Source organism: Leptopilina heterotoma, unplaced genomic scaffold, assembly GCF_015476425.1.
Source record: "Leptopilina heterotoma isolate Lh14 unplaced genomic scaffold, ASM1547642v1 Lhet_177, whole genome shotgun sequence".
In the NCBI taxonomy this organism is placed as follows: domain Eukaryota; kingdom Metazoa; phylum Arthropoda; class Insecta; order Hymenoptera; family Figitidae; genus Leptopilina; species Leptopilina heterotoma.
Window position 1 is genome coordinate 133,661 of NW_025110893.1, and position 24,843 is coordinate 158,503.

The 24,843-nt window shown below is 30.2% G+C and overlaps 1 protein-coding gene across 3 annotated transcripts; it reads right to left on the reverse strand.

Moving 5' to 3' along the window:
* Positions 1 to 890: 890 nt before the first annotated feature.
* On the reverse strand, positions 891 to 22,104 carry LOC122499862 (zinc finger CCHC domain-containing protein 2). 3 transcript variants are annotated; one of them, XM_043608401.1, is made up of 9 exons: positions 21,845 to 22,104; positions 21,622 to 21,696; positions 8,475 to 8,973; positions 7,724 to 7,814; positions 5,738 to 6,435; positions 4,909 to 5,085; positions 4,453 to 4,709; positions 3,462 to 4,192; positions 891 to 1,824 (listed from the first exon to the last, which is right to left on the reverse strand). In XM_043608401.1, exons 2-9 carry the CDS (start codon positions 21,666 to 21,668, stop codon positions 1,760 to 1,762), a joined length of 2,565 nt encoding a protein of 854 aa, XP_043464336.1. In that variant the 5' UTR covers positions 21,669 to 21,696; positions 21,845 to 22,104; the 3' UTR covers positions 891 to 1,759. The 3 variants fall into 3 exon arrangements, with proteins under 3 accessions (XP_043464336.1, XP_043464335.1, XP_043464334.1); XM_043608400.1 differs by having other exon boundaries at positions 21,622 to 21,734; XM_043608399.1 differs by having other exon boundaries at positions 21,622 to 21,737; positions 21,845 to 22,103.
* Positions 22,105 to 24,843: the final 2,739 nt, after the last annotated feature.

Sequence of the window (24,843 nt, forward strand, 5' to 3'; positions counted from 1 at the left end):
AAGTCATCAGGGCAAGTGCTTTCTGGTGAATATATTCGGATGTGATTTCCGAATATTCAAGAGCACCAGGAAGACGAAAAGTATTCATTGTTTTGGCCGAGTACACGGCAATTAAATGTCATTCTCGATTTGGTGTTGTCGTAAGACGCTTCACGTCACTTAAAATTTCTCTTAAAAATTGTAAAAATGGAATTGTAAGTGCAGTGTCTGGACATGGGACAAGGAGGGGTCGGCGTCGCATCGACGGTGAATCCCAGTAATAATTAATTGTTGTTTCTCGACAGATTGACAATAAATTCATTATTGAAAAATACCCCCCCCCCCTCTCTCCGCGGTTTTTAGACATTTTCCTAATAATTTCTGAATTAGTCTGGCAAATATTGATTTTTCAATGTATGAATTTAGATTTGTTAACAGCGACTCCAAAAGACGCTAAATAACAATTTTAAAGTAAAATGAATCAATTTCTGAATAAATGACCGCCATATTGGATCCACCATTTTGAATTCTTGAAATGTTTCTGCAGATTTCTTTAACTTTAACATGATTTTCGTCAACATCTATTTTTTTTAATAAGAGACTTGAAAGTACATTACATTATATAAAATTTTAGCTTTGTTGGATAGAATAAAAGAATAAACTTTATTTGAAGTAAAAAATTTGAAAATGAAATCTTTATTCAAAGAAACAGCTGCAAAAATGATTTGAAAATTTCTTGAAGCATAAGATTAAATTAATAAAATAAGTTAAAATGTTCCATTGCCTCAAACTGAAATAATTGCAAAAAGTAACCCACTGTTATTAGTAAGTTGAATATTATATAAATATAAATATATATTAATAACAAGGAATCGAAAATAACAATTTTTTATAACGCTCGTTAACCTGAGTGAAGGGAAAAGATCAAAGTTTATTCACATAGATTACATTAATTATAAGATTTTCTTAAGTTAACAGTTGTAAAAACTTTTTAAATTGTATAATAATTAGAAATGTCTCCTAATTTATATTTTAATTGTCATTTCTTTTGTTTTAAACATCATTAGTATTATATATGTGGAAGTGTTAAAATATATCTACAATTCGATTTTAAATAAGGTATTTTCGTTTAAACTGGCAATCTTTTCTTCTCTATTTTGTGTTACAATTTCTTATTGTTTTATATATCGAGATGTACAAGTAATTAAAAGTATTGTCGAAAATCATACAATTTTTTTTTCGTTTTTCATAGTTTTTCTAATTAAATTCGCAACATATATTTCAAAAACAAATATTATAAGAATGTGAAATTACTTATATTTTGTACACAAAGCTATTTATCATCGTCGTATTTACACTAATAATAATAACAATAATCATTTCAATAATAATAATATAATTACTAATATAAATTAAAATTTGTCAAAAGTATATATATATATATATAACAAAGTGAGTTATGACAAGTCGTAATTAAAAAAATGCTAGCTATCAAAACTAATTAGAATCAGTATTTGTTTTTTGATTTACACCTCAGACGAAGGCGTTTAGTAGTAATGATATTGTGTCTGATTATCTTTGTTACTAACAGCCACGATAATTTTATATACATAATATATTTCCTATTTACAGTAGTATATCTTTTACTCGTACATTATCATATACATGTTATCAAAGGTGATAATATTATATATAATAAATATATAATATTATAAATTATATGACAATAGTATTTATAATACAGAGAGTGAATAGCGGATTTGTTATTCATGGCAAGGGATCACTTTTCTGAACTCGAACATTCTCCAGGTTGTTTCGCATTCGAGTAGTCAATTCGATAATGAGCTGAAATTAAGATTGAATCATGAATTTTATTATTCAAGGGGACGCCGCTTAAGTAGAAAAACAAAAAAAGTAAATTTTTTGTTGTTTTATTTTTTAAAAGTCGATTCAAATACGAATAAAATAAAACTATATACAACCTCTTCTGCTAAACTTGTTATTAATTATTTTATAAACAATAAATATTTATTTAAAATACACATTACACAGCCACACAAAAAAAAAAAGTTCTGATCTGGGGGTCTCACTATGACTATGACACATTTTTGAAAAGTTCATTGGATTCGCTTCAAATTCGTTACTCGGGGGTTTTTGGGGTCGCTGATTACGAATTTGAAGTCTGATTTCAAAAATTCAAAATGGCGGATCCAATATGGCGGACACGTTTTTGAAAAATTCATCGGATTCGCTTGAAATTCGTTACTCGGGGGTTTTTGGGGTCGCTGATTACGAATTTGAAGTCAGATTTCAAAAATTCAAAATGGCGGATCCAATATGTATGTGTCCGCCATATTGGATCCGCCATTTTGAATTTTGAAAAACCGACATCAGATTCGTAATCAGCGACCCCAAAAACCCCAGAGTAACGAATTTCAAGCGAATCCGATGAATTTTTCAAAAACGTGTCCGCCATTTTGAATTTTTGAAATCAGACTTCAAATTCGTAATCAGCGACCCCAAAAACCCCCGAGTAACGAATTTGAAGCGAATCCAATGAACTTTTCAAAAATGTGTCAGCCATATTGGTTTTTTGAGGTTATGTCAAAATCCTGATCTGATGAGGTTAAATGGACCTCGGATTCAGATTCAGCGACCCAAAAAACATAAAGTCTACATAGTGAGACCCCCAGATCAGAACTTTTTTTTTTTGTGTGGCTGTGTTATTAATAATTTTATTAAATATTAATTGTTGTGGAGTATAAAATTGTTTAATTTACAATGTTATGTCAATATCTGTTGTTTATAATTTATAATTGTTAATAATTTTTATTTATTTTATTTATTATTCATTTGTAAATGAAAATTAACTTTGCTATTATAATTGTTTAAACACATTTTAGAAGGTGTATATATACACTCTCGACCGTACCCTTAAAAGACCGTTCTTTAGACATCTGATCATAGGTTATATTTCAATTTATGGTTTTCCTTTATCATTTGGAAACACTTTGATTTTTGTTCGGAAAAAGTATTTTTTCTGAAAGGTTAAAGTTAACTGTTAAGAAGGAAGAAGAAGGAACTGCCTTTTTCACGGCGCAATCTGTGAGCGATAAAAATGTTGTGTGAACGAATTTTCTTGGGAAAAAGATAATTTTGAAATTTTTGTCTAGTCTGTTTTTACTGTAACTCTTGTGGGGTTCATTTTAAGTTATTTGTAAGATGAAATTTGAAAGATGAAAGTTTAAAAAATATACGGGATTTAACATCTTCATCATATACTTGTAGTGAAAAAAAAATTTGATATCTTAAACCGGAAAAAACCTAGGAATTCAATGACTAAAAAATAGTAGACACCTTGAAGCCAGTTTATAGTCAAAGCCCATTCCATCGAAAAACTTTATCTAGTTGACATGTGATCCATCAAATAATTTTGAAGACTAAGAATACAAAGGAAATAATAGAATAATTTAGAAGTTTACCTCTTTTAGTAAGATCTTCCATAGTTAGATCCTTACAGTCAGTTGCGAGATGACTATTGCTGCCGCAATTATAACAAGATATCTTCACAGGGGGGACGGCAGGTGTGTAGGTTACGACAGGAGGCGGCGGCATGTAGGGCTGCGGCAGAGGCACAGAATTCTGAGGAGGTGGCGGCGTACCTCCCGATCCTGGAAGCCCATGGTAAGGATACAGCATCTCTCCATTAGGCTGATAAGTGGGCGGAAATGCAGGCCGAGCAAATACCGCTGGTGAAAAGTTTGAGTAAACTCCACTGCTTGGTCGCATATTCGGGTAATGTCCGTGCGGTAAATACGTGATTTGTGAGTGAGGCGGCGGCATGGGAAAAGACATGCAATGCTGAACATTTGGTAGTCCTGCTCCATTCACCATTTGATTCTTGTGCCGCATAACGTGTGATTGACTCTTCCGGTTCCGCTGCCGTTCAGGAGGTGGTGGCATTGGTTGAGGGTGTGGCAGAAGAGACGATGTGGCAGAATGCAGCGGTGTGGAACCGACGTGGTCTGTGGTAGTCGGCACTGGAGAGCTCACCTCCGCACCACCCACCCAGGGAGCTGCTGGAGGTGTTTCGGGTGGAGAGCGACTCCCTGTACTCTCCGAACTACTGCTTTGAGAACATTGTCGATTATTTTCAGGATCTAACCTTAAAGCTTGCAGTTGTCCCAAACAGTAAACATGCTGAGCATTACATCTGTAAATGGTTCATTTTGAAAATTTTAATATTTTCATGATTACACTGTGTTACAAAAGAAAATGAAAAAACTTCTTATCAGACCTATTGCAGGTTGTAGTAATTGTAAGCCCGTTTACATTACTAAATAAATAAACGATTTATTTTAGATTATTTTGAATTGTTGCATTTTTTGTAATTGAAACATAAACTTTAAACCAATGTATGATAAATGGTATTATTATTATTATTATTATTGTTTAAAAAGTAAGATATTTTACCTAGAATACCGATTTTGCATCCCAGCCAAAGGAACAGTAAGACATGCATAGCATGGTGGAGCTTGAGCTGTGTACATTGGAGGTGTGGCGTACATCTGCATATTTGAAGTATCCATCGGTGGTAAGTTTGGATAACGCCTAATATTTGGCATATTATAATGGCCTTGATGTTGAGGAATCGGCGAATGTTCTTGTGCTGATAATAATTTGGCATTCATGTTCATATTCACATCACTATTTTCCATATGAGATGACATCTGCAACATTAGGCGAATCGGGACTCATGTAAATTTAATTCTCATCTTTTACATAAATAATACATTTTCTAATAATTCATGCAATAGTAATAGATAACGTTTATAAAAAGCAGCAGACAAAGAGAAGAATGAAGTGTTATTATTGACGTAATAAATGTTTCCTGATTGAGACATTTTAGAGAAGAGACAAATAAATTACCTCGTTATCTGTTTGATCTCCACTAGCCGATGAATTATTAAGGTACTCTCCTTTCTTATCATTTGTCATTTGACTTAATCCATTTGATGTTTGACTTTTCACAATGCTTCGCAATTGTCCTACTGCATTAGTAGTTAATCCTATATCCTTCAGATCTTCATCACTCATCCGTCTAATCTAAAAATTTAAGCAAGTTAATAATAAAATAAAAGTATAGGTATTTTAAAATTTTTTTACAAAGATTAAATATCTATTTCCTGTAAGTTTTATAATTTCTTTCTGAAATGATAGGAAAATAATAGTGGATAATGTCTCGCAGAAAACGAAATATTTGCAGGGTGCGCTGTAACCCAAAGAGAAATCGTCAATTAATTTGACATCAATTTTACTATTGTAGGTAATCAATGATCAAAATTTTTAAAAAATTTGACCATGTTTTTAAGCGTTAATTAATTGTCATAATTAATATTATAATACTGTATTAAATTAATTTACTTGTGAGAAGTTTCACGTCAACCGGCCCAGAGCTCCTTCCAAAATTCTAATCAACGAAAATCAACTTATTACGGCTCAAAATAATCGTCAGCTTATACTGTTTCGAATAAAAAGTGTCGAATTAAAAAATTCCAAATAGCGTCCTTACTGCACCAATTTTTGCAAAAGTTTCTATCATTTTTCAAAATTAAAATGTGTTGTTTGTAAATTTCTAACATAACGAAGAAGATCGAGGTTCATTTTCGTGGTGCATAAAATGAAGGAAATAAAAATAAATCTTTGCTGAAAGATACATTGACAATTGACAAGCATTTATTATTCGCTAAAATCTTACCTCATCAAGTGTTAAATTTTGCAGGTTTCCCTTATAATTGGGCATTTCCTTTCCTAGCGTCTCCCTTAAAGAATCACTACAACCAGTTGCTCGTAGTCGAGGAGGAGGTGGTGGTTGTTGTTTTGACAAAGACGAAGCGTGAGTCGCTGTCATTTCAGCATTATTATGAGTGTAAGAGGCAGTGCTATTTATTGGCGGTTGGTTGGCCCGCGAATGGAGTAAGGGTGGTTGTTGACTAGGTAAACTTCTATTCACGGAAGCTAATGCAGGAGGAGGTAGGAAAGAAGCAGAAGAATTTGAAATGTTCGTTTGGTTGTTAGTGGCGTTTGTTGATGTTGAAGTGTTTGACACAGTCTGAGTAACTTGAGAAGACGTGCGAGCTACTGAACTGTTTTTTCGAGATGGCGAATTATTGCGACTAGGAGATCGGGATTGGGAAGGTGACGATTGTCGACTGACTAAAGGAGAAGGTGGATACGCCAACATTTCACCTGTGTGATACATTAATTGATTGCCCATTAGAACCTGCCCAGTCCACGGTTGCATGTGATTCATTGTGGGAAAACCAACATGAACGTATTGTGAGTTTAAGCCAGTTCCTATAGACATTTGCTCAGGTGAAGGTAAGCATAAGCCCGGAGGTGGAATACTTAGCCCTGGAGGAATACTCGTATAAATTGCATTCCCACGCATTTCACCTACAATCATAAATATAATGATAAATACCAATTATTCTACAGTTCTGTTCCAACCTATCTCTTTCTTTTTCTCGAATTCATTCTTTTCCTCTAGAGATTTTTGGCGCTGTTGCCGCTTCTACCCTTCTTTTTTTCATTTACGACAAATAGGCATAGAAGTTGCTAACTTTGAATAATATTTTCTTAACAATTAATTCCATATTTTAGTAAAAGCTGCATTATATTATCGTTTAAAACATATTAATTTTTTTTAAAAAAATCTGTAAAACCGTTTTCTTACATAGTCATTTTGCATGTTTTTTTTAACAATTCCCATGTAAAAATTCAAACTTTATAAATTTATATTTTGAAAACGGTACGGTTGAATTCAACAAAATTTTAACCACACATGTAGGGTAAGTCTGGGGGAGATGGCCATAGTTTTTTTTAAGTACTGTAAAAATTATAAAAAAGCGATTTATGTCTAAACTTTTATTGATAATTAAACATTGAACATTTAACTTTGAAGTAACGAAAAATAAAATATTTTCATAGGAACAATCTCAAATTTACATTTTGTAAAAAGTGCATTTGGCCATCTCTAACGGACATTCCGGGAGAGATGGTCACATGTGTGTCAGACATTTTTAATTTGTTTTTCTTTAATATTTCTCAAGTATCTAACATTAACATAAAAAATTTTAAATAAGAGTCATTAATGGCCATCGCACCCAAAAATACATGACAAAAGTAAACATCAAAATATTAATAAATAAAATAATTTTTCCATCCATTTTTTTTATATCGAAGCGTGGGTTATGCACCACTCAATAAAACTTTAAATTAAAAAATCCGTTAAAAAATAACAATATAGCAATAAGAAATCTGAAATTCTCTTAAATTATTTTGGACCCATGCAAAAAAAAAAATAAAGAAGGATTGCGCTTACATTTTAATTATTTTTCAACAATCTGTTGTTTACATTTATTAGTAATCACAAAAGGTTGAAGAATAACCCATAATAAGTGATATTAATTTAAAAATTCTGTAAGATATTTGAACTGGCCATCTCCCCCGGACTTACCCAAAAATAATGCCATTGATATCTTTAAAATTTTACAAGAATCTGTTAAAAATCGATTTTGGGATAAACCTCCTTAAATCATTTTATTCTATTTAGGACAATGTTTTATCACCCACTTAGATCACAAATATCTATACTATAAAAATAAAAAAATTTAATCTCTATTTTCTACAGTTTCCTGACGTGGAAGGGATTTTTGATAAGTAACTAGATTTCAATACTCACCAGGATAGGTTGGCATTGTTGACGGAACAATGCAGTTAGATCCTAATTCAACATCTATCATACGATCGTTTGATACATAGGGTAAACAACTCTGAAAATATAACACCAAATTAAATATAGAAGATATTTTTAGTATATGTATTCTTTGAATAATTTTATTATTATTGGGTGAGTCCGCGTCAGAAATATCACAATCTACAAGTGGTTCGTAGATTTTAATGAAACTTGATAAAATTGTAGTATATTATGAGAAAAAATAGTTAGCGAAAGGAATTTTTAAAATTTAATAAATTGTAGGAGTTATACTAGTTTAAATTTTGACGCTACATTTTCTTTATTCTTTTATACCTCGGAAAATTTTCAACCGATTTTGATGAATCAAGCACCGATTTTTTCAGAAAATGACGTATTTTCAGAACGAATTCAAAAAAGGATAAATGCTGCTGCTGTAAAAGCCTAAATCAGCTTCACGTCATAAAAACTTTATGTTCTGTGTACAATTTGAAAAAGTATTTATGAACCACTTAATGTTTAGAAGGAAATATTCAACTCAGTCTGTCCGTAATTGGCTTTCAATTACAATGTGCGTAAAGATTTTCAGACTGAAGAATAATAAGTTGACAAAAAAATCTAAATTCGTAATCTTACCATAACATGGTCCATACCTGAGTGCATTAGTCTAAATACTTGCAATATTTAAAATGATTTAAACTCGTTTTTAGTAAAGTCTAAAAATATAAAAAGACATTACTTGGGTTGCTTTGTTGGACGTCAAAGTAGTCGACTTGGCAGTATTAACTCGAGCCTCCTCTTCCTGAAGTTTAACAAATATGTTGCCAAATGTATTCTTTTGATCGTAAGTAAAAGCAGGATGGTTAAGTGCCATTGCGTAAAGCAGCAGGAGTTCCTCAAGAGCTTGATCTTCTTGATTTGAACTGGTCCCATTTAACACGTTTATAACTTCTTGTACATCCAAATTGGCTAAATTCTTGTAAAGAACAACTGCACAAGCATAGTTACAAGAATGCAATAACGCCATGTAAAGAACAAGTTTTCTTCGTGTACGTTTTTCTGTAACACTTTCAGATGTCAATTCCGTTAATTCCATGACACTGTTAGCATGGTGCTCTGTATCACGTAGATCATTATAATCCCGCTTCCCTTGGTCCTCGACGCAGGTACCGATATACCGCATTTCAAAGGGCAAGCACATATTTAATAGCGTGCACATCACATCAATGCGTTTATAACTGAAAACAATTAAAAAAATATTATAAAAGTAAAACAAAAATACCTTTAAATCTCATATTATTAAATTAGAACACACCTTCTTCAGATTTATATAAACCAGGGACCTTCACGGAAATCGAATTTTGATTTCGTTATGATACGTTAAAACAAAACGAAATTATTAATGTATTTTGATTTGGTAACGAAACAAAAGTCCATTCCACTTTAGTTTTGTTCGCTGATATAGAAACAAAAGTCACTTTCTATTTTGATTCTGATACAGTAACGAAACAAAAGTCTACTTCAAATTACATTCGATTTTCTTGTGGAAACCGAATTCGATTCGAATTTCTACTTCTGATTATTTGCTATTGAATAAAATTTCAGATATTCATATCATAATTAAAAAGGAAAGACTTTTGATATTGGAATTAAAACTAAACAGAGTGGAATTTTGATTTTGATATAGAAATCGGAACGTAAACAATATTTATTTTTGATTCGGTAATCTGAATCGAAACTAAATAAAGACTACTTTTGATTCTGATACCCATATCCGAATCAAAACAATAGTATTTTTTAATTTTGTTTTGATTCCGTGACAGTCCCTGATATAAACAATTAGAATTTATTTTTGAAATGAAAAATATTGCACGTGACTGGGCAATCGAAAATAACATTTGCCAAACTCATCTAGACCAATTGCTAAAAATTTTAAGGAAGCGGTTGATACCTGATTTACCTGCTTACGCCAAAACTTTGTTGAGTACATCTTCTGCACACTACGAAATAAAGGAAATGCTTGGAAGTGATGGTTAACCAGGAGAATTTGTATACTTTGGTCTCGAAAAAGGAATGGCAAATGTTTTAAACGCAGAAATACACAACAGTGATACTATTTGGCTACAAATTAATATTGATTATTTGCCTCTTTTTAAATCTGACTTGTTAAATCTTTGGATCATCCTCTGCAAGTTATATTTCGAACCGGATATCTATAAACCGTTTATGGTAGCTATCTTTTCTGGGAATACAAAATCTATGTGACTAGATGACGATTTTAAAGAATTCACAGCAGAATTCGAGAAAGTAATATAGAGTAATAATAAATCCGAATCCAGTGCTTTATTTGCTATACCTCAGCAGGTTGTTTCATTTACCTTCTTTAAAAAATAGGATTTGAAGGTAGTCGGTTTTAATGGATTTATGATTTCATAAAAACAGTGATCCACAATAGGGTCATTGACAAAATTAAGTCTATCCTTAAAGAAAGTGTCTATTGAAACCTTCTTATTCCATACTGCTTAGAATTGCACTTCAAGCAAAATATTCAAGAAATAAGTGAGTAATGTTATGTTTTTAGTATAATATCTAATGAATTATTTTACACTAACCTTCTAAGTGTTTTTTAAATTATAAAAATTTAATCAAGAAATAAGTAATAAATGCACAATTTCAGCAAAGACTAAATAGATTTGTCATTTAACTTATTGCGGTGTTTTCTGATCTTCAATGCAGCTCGAGGAAATAAACTTTCTAAAGATACTGATGTCGCTGGTATTGCCAAAAAATCACGAGTCATTTTTCTAAGGTTCGGGCACTGTTGCTGCTGATCTTTCCACCATTTTAGGACATCGATTGTAGCTACGGCTTTATCTGCAGCAAAATAGTAATTTAATTCTTGTTGATAATCATTTTTTCTTGCTTTTGATTTTGCAGATTGATGACTTAAGTGCTTGTTAATTTCCTACAACAAGACCCGTTCTTCTTCGCTGATCATTAATTTTCGCAAATCTGAATTACTTTGTGTTAATAAATTTATAGATGGGTGCATACGAATAGCTAAATGTATCATCGCACGTATCGAATTACATCTAGTCCATCTTGTCTTTTCATCGATGTTGGGTATCAATATTTTTGTTACACAAATTTCGCAACAGGATTTCAGTTTGCTAGTCCATTGTTCGAATCTCTTCAGAAGTGTGAATAATGTTCGAACTCTAAACAGTAGTGAACCCGTTTGGTGTGTTTTGATATAATTATTTAAGACCTCATCTACTCCACCTTCATCTTCTTGATTTTCTTCACCAAGACCAATTTTTTCAACATCATTTTCATTAATTTCTCCTTCACGCTCATCATCACTGACATCAGCAAGATTCAATACTTTCAACATACATTGCATTGCAATATTGTGCACTGTTCGAAGCGTGCAAAAACTAAAACATTCAGGTCCGTATTAAGAAAAATAAGGGTCCCCCACTACTAAATACCGGGCACCACTAAATGATACTAAATAATCAAATGAGCGACGGCACTGTATTTGACGTCACAGATTCCCTTTCCCTTTACCCCCCGAAACCCCTTGTCTACTCAACTCACTAATGACTGCACTGTTCAGAACTGCACTATTGAAAGATCCTACTGTATGTGCATAGCATTTTTAGTGTTGGTTTTTATAGTCGAATGACATCAAGAGAGATAACTCAAAAATGAACCGATCATTTGCTAACGTATTGTCAAGTGTTATGCCCAAAACTTTACATTTTATTCCATAATTAACAACTGCATCGTGAAAAAATTTCGTCAAATCTTTATCAGAATGACTACTATAACAAGGACAAAAATCAATAACATTTGAGTGCAATATCCAATCATCGTCAATAAATTGCGTTAAATCCGCGATGAGTCATTGCAGTCCAAGCATCCATTCCATAGTGAATGACATTTTAGATGTATTGCTTTGAAAGATTTTTTGAACATTCAATTTCATTTTCGAAAAGCTGTCTTGCTGTCTACAATCATACTTTTTGATCGATTACGCTTAGGAATTTTAGACAAGGGATTCATAAAAAAACAATTTTTGTGTTGTATCATCATCGAAAAATCTGAACGGGAGATATTTTAGAGCCATCCAGTCCACTATCTTCTCATCCAGCTTTACTTGTTAAAACACCTATTTAATATTTTACTTAACTTGAGTGTAAATATATTACAATGTTAATAATAGATTAAATAATTAATTATTTATTAATATTTTTAATTTGAAGAATTAATAATTTAAATATTTATTTAAATGAATAAACAATTGAATGAATGAAAAGATTGTTGTTTCAATTTCTTGTCATTCGAACAAAATAATACAAGACAAAGGAACATATCGGCTTGACGTGCAACTCTAATACTGCTATAAATAATAGACTTGAAATTTGTCTAAAAAACAAGCAATAAGACTTTAAAGTAAAAATAAGAATCTTAAGGCATCTTGATCCACCATTAGTGCAGTCGCCCTATATCATCAAAATTTTTTCTTTTCCATTTTTTCAAAATTTGAAACAAATTGTTATTTGTATTTTTTGAAATAACTTTTTTACCTATATAAAAAATGAAATATAAACTTTCACAACTTCCTTTGTATCAAAATTAAAGAAAATAGCTGTTTTCAGAGTTCTGGTTGTTTTTCGGGAAAAATAAAAATTTTTGGGGTTCCAAAAGTTCTTACTGTTTTTTTTGTATTCTGTATCACTAAATAAACAACTCATCAATGCAAAATTTTCAAATAAAATTCGGTATGCACCCAGCCTTTGGAAAATTCACAAGGATGATCAATCAGCTGATCAATTATTGTTTCGTCTTAACTCAGTAAGGCAATTCATTGGTGATTTCTCTTCCAAACACACCGCGGTCGTTCAAAAGCATAAAAAACTAAAAATAAAATGGAGTCACTGAAAATTTCCGACGCTAAGCATGATTGAAGTAGGACCAACCAGGAGAAGAAATGACAACTGTTACAAAAACAAAAAGCAAGTTTGAACCAAAACTGTTTGCTTTAGAAACTACCACAAAAAATAAATATTATCTGGCTGAAAAAACACTTCTTACAGAAACAATTGGAATTTTATAAAATCAGAATATAACAAGAAAAGAATTAAAAAAGAACAAAAAAACTTAAAGCCCCCCCGTTAACTTCTACAATTATGGACCTAATAAATTTTCATTTGATACCCATACTTGATTATTCACCATAAGTGTATCACAAATAAGAAGGACGATATATTTGTTACGCATCTAATTGCAGAACTCATGGAAATTTATTGCAATTATAATGAACACGTTTATTTTATCTAAAAGATGATTTATGGATATTTGTTTATTGTCTACTACACAAGAACTCATTGCCAAGCTGCCAATCACAGAAAAGAATATTTATCCCAAGGATATAACAAATGTTTTTAACAATTAAAGTTTATGGTTATGAACTAGAACGCAGAGAAAAGTTAATAGTTTAGGATTTTATTATTTTTATATGGATGATTCTTCAAGATGTCGTCACTTTTGACAAAAGTACATTTAAAAATTTTCAAATTACATTTTTCCTTACTAATCTCATCAATTCGTATTAAAGTATGTGTCCTAACATTTTTTAAAAGTTACGGACAAAAGACTTTTTTTTTCACTGATTCATTAGCGCATATACGCTAATTGGAATCTGTGGTATACTTATAGCTGGTAATCAGTGAAATTTCGCTCATTCAAATTTAGACAGTTTAAAGTACTCTCATTTTATGTCTCGAGATATTTATTAAAATATAATGTTTACATAGGGGAGAGTGGCAAACCGGCCAGGTGTCAATATCTCCGAAATGACGAAATTGTAAAAAGTGCTATTTAGAAATTTGAAACAACCATGTGTAGTATACCTTATTTTTTAAATTTGACAATTTTTACATTTGTTTATGCAACGCTGGGAGGAAAAGTTTTTTTTTTAGTTTTTTTCTACACTTTTACGAATTTTTTCTTAAGGAAATTTTGAGGAAATCGTGTAATATTTCCAAATATTAGGTCTTGGGTTTTGAAGGTACACACCTCAGGAATATTTACCACTAAAAACTTTGATGAATTTGCAAAGCGATTCTTTTAAACAAATATTTATTCTCAAAATGAGCCTGTGGGGCAAACCGGCCATAGGATATTATCATTGTATCAGAGTTTCAAAAAAATTATTATTAATTAGAATGTTTTTTTCATTAAAATATTTACTTTCAATGAAAAATATTTATCTTCCAATGAGAATTAGACCCTTTAATATTGTTTTCCTAATAATTTCAAACATTTTTTTTGTTATTTAAAAAAATTATTTATTTAATTAAAATTCAATCCTGTATTATTATTTACATTATTACAACCATTGTTCACATGATTCTTTATGTTTATTGTTATTGTAGATTATACAAATGCAATATTGTAGATAAAAAACCCAACTGGCCGGTTTACCCCGGGGGTGGGGTAAACCGGCCAGTTTGCAAAATTTTTTAAAGTTAACACAGCAACTAAACAATAAAAGATAAAGTATAGGTGCCTCTGGGAAAAAGTTGCACAATTAAATGATCTTTCAAACAAGCCATCGAAAAATGAAATCGGTTGATTCGTTTAGTCACAAGAGTCAAAAAACCGTAGGTATGGCCGGTTTGCCCCACTCTCCCCTACACACATTCGGAATAAGTTTTTAAAAATATAATTTTTGAATTCCTAAGGTCAAAAAACATAAGGATATATCAACAAATAGAGATTGTCCAATGCTTCTAAAGCGACTGTCAGAGATACGTACACTGAAAAAAAAAGTTCATTGAATCAAGTAAATGCATTTTCTTGACCTGATTTATTTGAAACAAACCCATATTTTCTTATTGGAAGAAATTTATTTTCTTGTGTCAAGTAATTTTGAGCATTGATCAAAGTTATTGAAATAAGAAAATATGGGTTTGACATAAGTAAATATCTTACTGTTTCAAACGAACTGTTTTACATGCGCCAAGTCTCGAAAAAGTATCGAATCAAGAATATCATGTTCTCACGTCAAGTAATTTACCTTGAGTCATTTGGTATCTTGAGTCAAATAATTTTTTTATTTCCTTTAAAGCAACTATTTATTTCATCCAACACCCATAGTCTTGAGCCAAGAAAATGGGAAGATTAATACAAGTTAATAATTGTTTCAACTCAATTAAAAATTATTTTGTTTCAAAGAAATATTAATTAATCTAAGCATTTCTTTTACTTGAAGCATTTCTACACGGAAAGAAAAAGTCCGTCAATCATTAATAGACTAGTATATTACTTTGAGACGGGACACAAAATCATTGAATGCATAACATACTTTGAGTCACAATCAGTGACGAGTTGCTTGCTAAAATTTAGAAAACTGTCATCAATATATAAAACTCGTTCACTAAAATTTAGAAAACTGTCTATTAAATTTTCTATGACTGTCAAAAGCATTCAAAAAATTCAACTTCTTTCAGAATTATCCCTAATTTTAGACACTATTTGGTACAGAATGAACACATTTTTTTCGTTGCACAGTTCCGATATTTTATTTACACTCTTAGACGCTTTAGACCAACACATTTTCGCACTTATAATAACTACACGTAGAAACGCACACTTATAACATTTTAAGTTTAGAAGCGAACTGTTCTTATATACCAAATAACAAAATTTTTCACAACTTGTGAGAAATGATTTTGCACTAATAACTACTTTTTAATTAGCGAGAAATATAAAAGAAAATATATTTTTATCGAGGTCAATTTCTAGAAGCAATTCAACTGCAAATTATTAGTTAAGTTAAATATTCACATTACACATAATAGTATATAGGGATATGTATAGCAGACAGCAAAAACACATGGACTATAGAGAAACCGGAAGAAATGCGCATCGGTACACTGCGCAACAATGCGCTAGTGAAGAGCGCCGATTTAGAATACGAGTCAACTAACGTTTCACAAACTTTCACTAATGATTCGTAAACATTCAAACAGCCATTGATAACAATTCAGCATTAAATCTAAAACAATTGGTCACATACTGGCATTCTAATCAATCCATGACTCGTTTTCAATCGTTAAGTAAAGTTAAGTAACCATCAACGGAAAAAGAGTCCCGTCTCAAAGTAATATACTAATCCATTAATGGTTGACGGACTTTTTCTTTCCGTGTATATTCTCATGTTTCAAAATCATTAATTTCTTGCGAGAATGTTATATTTTCTGGAATGAAATATTTTATTTATTCTATTCAATTAAGTGTAAGATCTTGAATTAAATCATTCTTTTCTTTCCTTTAAAAAAGTTTTTACTTAATTCAACGCTCATATAATCCTGATTCCCATGTAGCACGTAATATTACAGTAACATTACAGTAATATTGCCCGGTAATATTACTGCAATATTACATTAAGATTAAAATGTCCGCCTCATGGTAATATTACCCATCAATATTACAGTGACATTACAGCAATATTACGCGGTAATATTACTGCAACATTACTGTAATATTACAGCAACATTACAGTAATATTACACGCTTCTGAAAAAATTTCAAAAAAGTTTTTTTTGCAATGATAAAATAAGAACAAATTTATTGTTTATTCATTAGGTATGCATTTTAGAGCCATTTTTATTCCCTGTATATAGCTGTGTAATATTACAGTAACATTAGCTCGTAACATTACAGTAATGTTACTGCAACCTTACAGTAATGTTTCTATAGCATTACTGTAATATTAACGGGTAATATTACCATGAGGCGGACATTTTAATCTGGGGCGCATGATTATTCCCCAAATGTCAATTTTGCGAAATGTCATTTTTGCGAACTGCACTTTTGCGAAATGTCATTTTTCCGAAATGTCATTTTTGCGAAATGTCATTTTTGCGAAAAGTCATTTTTACGAAAAGTCACTTTTACGAATTGTCATTTTTGCGAAAAGCCATTCTTGCGAAATGTCATTTTTGCGAAAAGCCGTTTTTGCGAAATGTCATTTTTACGAAAAGTCATATCAGCAAAAAGTCAATTTTGCGAAATGTCATTTTTACGAATTGTCATTTTTGCGAAAAGTCATTTTTACGAAAAGTCATTTTTGCGAAAAGCAAATTTTGCGAAATGTCATTTTTACGAATTGTCATTTTTGCGAAATGTCACTTTTACGAATCGCCATTTTTACGAATTGTCACTTTTGCGAATCGACATTCTTACGAAATGTCATTTTTACGAATTGTAATTTTTGCGAAATATCATTTTTGCGAAAAGTCATTTTTGCGAAATGTCATTTTTACGAAAAGTTATTTATGCGAAAAGTCATTTTTGCGAAATGGCATTTTTACGAATTGTCATTGTTGCGAAAAGCCGTTTTTGCGAAATGTCATTTTTGCGAAAAGCCATTTTTACGAAAAGTCATTTTAGCGAAAAGTCAATTTTGCGAAATGTCATTTTTACGAATTGTCATTTTTGCGAAAAGTCATTTTTACGAAATGTCATTTTTGCGAAAAGTCAATTTTGCGAAATGTCATTTTTACGAATTGTCACTTTTGCGAAATGTCATTTTTGCGAAAAATACAATAGTAAACTAGTAGTATATATAGATTCACTATTGTATTTTTCGCAAAAATGACAATTCGTAAAAATGACATTTGGCAAAATTGACTTTTCGCAAAAATGACATTTCGTAAAAATGACTTTTCGCAAAAATGACAATTCGTAAAAATGACATTTCGCAAAAATGACATTTCGCAAAAATAGCTTTTCGTAAAAATGACATTTCGCAAAAATGACATTTCGCAAAAACGGCTTTTCGCAACAATGACAATTCGTAAAAATGCCATTTCGCAAAAATGACTTGTCGCAAAAATAACTTTTCGTAAAAATGACATTTCGCAAAAATTACTTTTCGCAAAAATGATATTTCGAAAAAATTACAATTCGTAAAAATGACATTTCGTAAAAATGTCGATTCGCAAAAGTGACAATTCGTAAAAATGGCGATTCGCAAAAGTGACATTTCGCAAAAATGACAATTCGTAAAAATGACATTTCGCAAAATTTGCTTTTCGCTGATATGACTTTTCGTAAAAATGACATTTCGCAAAAATGACATTTCGCAAAAACGGCTTTTCGCAAAAATGACATTTCGCAAGAATGGCTTTTCGCAAAAATGACAATTCGTAAAAATGACTTTTCGTAAAAATGACTTTTCGCAAAAATGACATTTCGCAAGAATGGCTTTTCGCAAAAATGACAATTCGTAAAAATGACTTTTCGTAAAAATGACTTTTCGCAAAAATGACATTTCGCAAAAATGACATTTCGGAAAAATGACTTTTCGCAAAAGTGCAGTTCGCAAAAATGACATTTCGCAAAAATGACATTTGGGGAATAATCATGCGCCCCTTTAATCTTAATGTAATATTGCAGTAATATTACCGGGCAATATTACTGTAATGTTACTGTAATATTACGTGCTACATGGGTTCAAGAAAATACGAAGGTTAATATAAGTAAATATTTGTTTCAAGTTGATTAAAAATTATATTCAATTAATCCCATATTTATTTGAAGAAAGAAATTCATTTTCTTGTGTCAAGTAATTATTAGCATTGAACAGAATTCTTGAATTAACAATTTAGTATTTGTCAGAACTCAATATATAATTATTTCAACCAAATATTTTACTTTTCCGAAGTACCAAAAAGTATTGAATCTAGAATATCATGTTCTTAAGCGAAATAATAAAGTATTGTGTGGAGAATTCATGTTTCTTGAATCGAATCATTTTATTTATTTGCTTTGAAACTTTTTTTTACTTAACACAATGCCGGTGTTCTTAATCCAAGAAAATATTTTTCTTCAAATGTATATGCAACTTAAATATCAGTTTTTGAAAACTGTCCATTGAGGCTAGTATGGCATAGTGGTAGCGTGACGGCTTCTGGTGCGTGCAACCCGAGTTCAATTCCTCCGACCGTGGAAAATTTTCTTTCAAGGTATATTTGTTATATTTGTGTTAAGTAATAATTAAATGTAAATATATATGTAAAATAACAATTATTTAATTATTTAAATAAAAAATATAAATGTTAATTAATTAAATAATACACTGAGAGAAATGGATAGTCAGATTTTGATGTTAAAAAGATGATGTTACACGATACTATTATTATGCTACTGCCAACCATCACAGATGCTAAAAAAAATATAGTTATGCTACCCCGTACTACCAAGATGTTACTCCTGATGATATTGATGGTAACGGTGACTATCTAGATAGCTGTCTGTATACGTAGCATTAAAGATGGTCACCCTAACCACAATTATGTTACCCACTACTATAAATTTCTCTCCGTGTAAAAATGTTTGACCTAAGTATTAGAAAAGATGGGATGGGGGTAAGGGGGGAGGGGTAATTTAAGTAAATAATTTACTTGTATTGAGAAAGTATTTTTTTGATTGAAATCTATAAATTTTCTCAAATCAAGAAAATATTTTCTTGGACAGAGAACATACTTTCTTGATTTGATACATAAATGATTTTGAATCAATATATTCTGCATTTCTTACATTCTACTTAATTTCTTGATCGAATTCCATATTTTCTTGGATCAAGAATATCTGCGTTCTCTCACAAAATAAATGTTTTCTTCATTTAAATCTTGAATTACTTGAACGAATGTTACAAAAAATTGAATGAATCAAATAAAATAATTCAATTATCTATATATATTCTTAGATCAAGAAAATATTTTATTCATTTAATACATTTTATATTTCGTACAAGTCGATTAACTTCTTGGTCGAATTCCATATTTTCTTGGATCAAGAATATATGTTCTTCTCCCAAATATCCTATGTCAAAAAATCGTTTTCTTGAATCAATACTTTAATAGTCTTGGCCATATTCAATCCCACGATTTGCTTCAACCAAGAAAAATTTTCTTGGTTCAATACTTTTTTTTTCAGTGTAGTTTTTGAACAGAACTTGAAAGATACGTAGTTTCCAAAACAATCCTCTAACTTATGTGATTTCTCATACAAATATGGAAGATGGGTAACTTCCAAAATGTTTTTTAAACATAGTAGGTACATTGGACTTTAGGGTGAACAAAAAATGTAAATGAATTTCTCAAAAGAATTTAATTATTTTCATAAAATTCTATACAAAAATTAAATTATTTCAGATTCAAAATTATAAAAAGTTACAAAAATTACAAAAAATAGTATAAAAGTTAATATAAAGTGTTATAAAAAATTTAATATTTTAAAATAAAAAAAATTTCAAAAAATAAGTTTATTTATAAAATTTTTTGCAATAATATTATCACAAAATTTGATCTTTAAATTTCAATTAGTAAAAATTTAAACTAATTAGAACAAATAGCATGTGAATTTTATAAAAGTTAATTTTTTAATTCTGCATAGAACAAGACATTAAAATAAATAAAATTCTGTGTTTCTTATAGAAAATAAATTTTCAAAAAACTATTTTGCATTAATATCAATTCATTTTTCTACAATATTATTATAAGTAACTATTTTCATACATTAGAATGTTAAATTAATATTACTAATATTATTAAATTAATATAGGTTAAATTTCAAAAAACAATTTTTGTTAAAATTTCTAAAAAATAATTGAATTGAAAAGTTGAAAATACTTTTTGATAAGTTACAGTAGCAATTCTTGTAAATTACTGAATTTGGAATTTTTAAAAATCTTAATTCCCGTGAAAAAATAATAACAATGTTTTAAAAAAATCTATTGATGTTCCGAATAATTTTACTTAATCTTCAGTATCTAATTATTTTTATAGTGAACTAAAATATTTTTCTTCTGTCTGGAAAGTAGAAAAAAATAAAATAAAATTTATTACTTTTAAAAATTATAAATTCTTGTGATGAATATTGTTATTTATGAAAATAATTTTATTTTGCAAAGAATTTTATTAAATTTCCTCAAAATAATTGAATTTTCGGGAATAATTTTGTTATTTATCGACATAATTGAATTTTTGGGAAGAATTTTATTAAAATTTTTTGTTTATAAATTTAATTTCTCCATGAAAAATGTAATTATTAGTGAAAAAATTTGAATTATTGTGAAAAATTGTATCAAAATTTTGTTAAATAAATGACTTTTTCGAAATTTTTTTGAAAATACTATTCCAAATTAATTGAATTCTTGTGGAAATTTTATTATTTATGAAAATAATTGAATTCTATTGTGAAATTTCATGGAAATACTAGATATTGAGAATAAAGTAGTAAATAGTAGATTTTAGTAGATGAGTGCGAAACCTGCTAAAATTGATGTCCCATCAAAGAAAAATATGACAAAAATGAAAAAAGAAATTAAATGTTGCAGAAAGAATGAAATTGTATTTTTCTAGAAAATGAAATCCCTTGGGAGAAATTAATTGATTTTGAAAATCGTGAATAATATAACTGAAAAAATTGAATTCTAAATTAATTAAAGGGTCAACGCTTTTAGGGCGCATGTAGATGCGAATAAAAGAGAGATCGGTGAGTGGGAGGAAAAAAAGGGTGGAGATTGAAGTAGAGAAAAAAAGTAATTAAATTTTCTCACATGTCAATTCATTGACTGCCTTAGTCATAAAAGAATAGAGTAATAATTAGGGTAAAAAGAATAACAGTTTTTTGAGTTAAGTTTGAAAAACTGACCATTAAGTAAGCGAGAGAGAGGGAGGGAGGGAGGGAGAGTGAATGAAATGAGCTCTAATTCGCTAAAAGTAGAAATAAAGGAAGAAAAAACATTGACATATGTAAAAATGTGAAACTAATGAGAGAAAAGTGATAAGTATAAAAAAAATTACCTGGACAAATTTCCGAACCATGATACCACGTTCTCTTTACACACCATTGCCAGACAACATTGATACCACTTGGAGCTAGAAAAAGCGGCGATTCAAAGAGGTCTGCTCAAATCCTACTGTAAATTTAGCACGTGACAGTACAAAATTTTGTTGCCTCGGAAAGAATTTAGCAAGTCAAGTTAATACTTTGTCTTTTTTATCACATAAAATGAAATTTACTAACCACTGAACACTCGTTATTACCCGTTCAGCGCCCACACTCGGTAGCTATCAAATTGATATAATTGCAATTCCTAATAAAGTAACGCAATGAATCGAACAGCGGACAAGTTTAATTAAAAGTCGTGAACCTAGTGCTTGTCATACTAACATCATTCTTTTTGCAATACGAAAATAATCTTTATCCTCTTTATCTGAATCTTAAAAGAACTTAAAAACCAAAGTTCCGAAATTTATTAAGGGGCATTCATATCATGAGAACCAGGGGGGCAGTGCTGGGAAGATATCGTTGGGAATTCAAATCATCGGGGTGCAGACTTTAGGGTGCATTTACACTTCAGGCTGGAGGGACTAAAATGTAATATTAAAAGTTATTATTTTCAAAATAACTTTTACTATTTTACTATTTTCAAAATGTATAAAAATAAAATTTCAATTTTAATAAAATTCTTGTCAAAATTTCAATTATTTTCAAAAATTTTACTCAATTCAATGCTTTTAATATTCTACTATTTTAATAAAATTCTTTGCAATATTTCAATTATTTTAAAAATTTTAATAAAATTCTTCGTATCAGTGCAATTATTTTAAAAAAATTTTATAAAGCTTTTTATAAGAGTTAAATTTTAAGACGTATTTAATTATTCAATAAATTATTTATTTTTGTAATTAAGTAATTGATTTCTCATATAGAACGCTTTAATAAGAATTCATTTAAAAATGAATTCCAGATAAAGTTTTAGATAATAATTGAATATTAAAAGAAATAAAGAGTGAAATTTTTAGATGTAATTGAATTTTTTTTTGAAATTATTTAAAGTTTTTATTTTCTAATATAATATTTAATTGAAGAATTTTCGAATAAACGAAATTTCGCAAAATTTAATTGTAAAAAAATGGAATTGAAGAAATCTCAAAGAACTTTTTCAAAAATTATTAAAAATAATTGAATTAAAGAAGAATTTTAGTTAAAAATTCTGGAAAATCCCTGAAATAAGGCGTCTCAACTAGGGTGACCATATGTCTTAGTTGACAAAGCAGGACATTACCTCCACTTTTTCCCCCTCTTCTTCTCTTCGTTAATAAAAATTTTAATTGTTGCACGCTGTATAAATAAAATAAATATTATTCCTGTAATAAATACAGTTATTAATTAATGACAAATTTTAATTAGTTTCAAATATTATATTCCTGAATATGCTTTATATATTCTTAAAAATAATTTGCCATAATAGGTACTTAAAATTGTAAATACAAAAAAATTTAACTAAATATCAAAAAGTACCACAGAAGTCTTTTAGGTTTTTAAATACTTTTTGAACTTCAAATTTTTTTAGTAAGTCATTGTTATACTTATTGTATATTAACCATAAAAGCTGTGTTGCTATTCGAATATTATCTAGTGCAAATATTAAAATTTATGAAAAAGCAGGACATTAGTAAAAAAAGGCAGGACAGCAGGACAGACGTTAAAAAATAAGGACATGTCCTTCCAAAGCAGGACGTCTGGTCACCCTAGTCTCGACAAATAAAACATTTGCTAGCAACTGTAGAAATACCTTTACAGAGGGTGTGAACGCGGACATTTTTCGACGCAACCTAAGGTTGAGTCCACAATAGCACTCTTGAACGGGACGTAACGTAAGGCTGCGGTTACACCTCTGCAGGCAGCCTGCCTGCCTGCAGGTTGTCATGGTAACGTACAAGAGTAAGAGAGTCAGTGACTTCGAACTTTTCTTTTACTCTCGTTGCTCCTGCCTGCGCAGGCAGGCAGCCTGCAGAGGTGTAACCGCAGCCTAAAGGCGCTTGCACACTTCCAAATTTTTAGGCGAGCAGCGAATTTTCACGGCCTTGAAATGCACATTACTAAACATGATTGGCTCTGACAAAGTACATTTTCACGCAGCTTTTTGTAGAGCCAATCATATTTAGTAATATGAGTTTCAAGGCCATGAAAATTCGCTGCTCGCCCAAAATTTTGGAAGTGTGCAAGCGCCTTAAAGGTGCTTCTATACCTCCGGTGGATTGGTCAAGCAATCGGCTCGATGAATTTTCACGGTCGGAAAATGTACTTTCATGGCGGGTATTTTTGAATAAGTAAATGTTGAAAAGGTTTTTACTTGAAAATTTATTTAAAAAAATGATTTTATCATAGAAATTCTTTTGAAATTTATGTTAAAAAACATGTTTTATTTTAAAAGTTATCAAATTTTAATTCAAAATGTTTTAATTTTCCAAAGAAGTGTAAAAAGCCTAATGTTTTTGAAATGCTAGTACAGACGGTACAGACTGTTTGTTATGAATGTACATAACCTAGCGTTGTGTTGTCGTGCTTGTGATATTATTATATTCTAAATTTAATGATTTAATTATATTAAATAATAATGAACAGACAACACAACGCTAGGTTATGTACATTCATAACAAACAGTCTGTACCGTCTGTACTAGCATTTCAAAAACATTAGGCTTTTTACTCTTCTTTGGAAAATTAAAACATTTTGAATTAAAATTTGATAACTTTTAAAATAAAACATGTTTTTTAACATAAATTTCAAAAAAATTTCTATGATAAAATCATTTTTTTAAATAAATTTTCAAGTAAAAACCTTTTTAACATTTACTTATTCAAAAATACCCGCCATGAAAGTACATTTTCCGACCGTGAAAATTCATCGAGCCGATTGCTTGACCAATCCACCAGAGGTATAGAAGCACCTTAAAGGCGCTTGCACACTTCCAAAATTTTGGGCGAGCAGCGAATTTTCATGGCCTTGAAACTCACATTACTAAATATGATTGGCTCTACAAAAAGCTGCGTGAAAATGTACTTTTGTCAGTGCCAATCATATTTAGTAATGTGCATTTCAAGGCCGTGAAAATTCGCTGCTCGCCTAAAAATTTGGAAGTGTGCAAGCGCCTTAAGGCTTGCACACTTCCAAATTTTTAGGCGAGCAGCGAATTTTCATGGCCTTGAAACTCATATTACTAAATATGATTGGCT

Bases quoted from the DNA above. Each gene is read 5' to 3' on its own strand.
- LOC122499862 (XM_043608401.1), bottom strand. From the start codon at position 21,668: ATGGTGTGTAAAGAGAACGTGGTATCATGGTTCGGAAATTTGTCCAG. The intron at 5,086-5,737 runs GTAAGATTTTAG...TTAAATTTTTAG, and splicing joins AAAATTTAACACTTGATGAG to ATTAGACGGATGAGTGATGA. The intron at 1,825-3,461 runs GTAAACTTCTAA...TCTTAATTTCAG, and splicing joins GGAAGATCTTACTAAAAGAG to CTCATTATCGAATTGACTAC.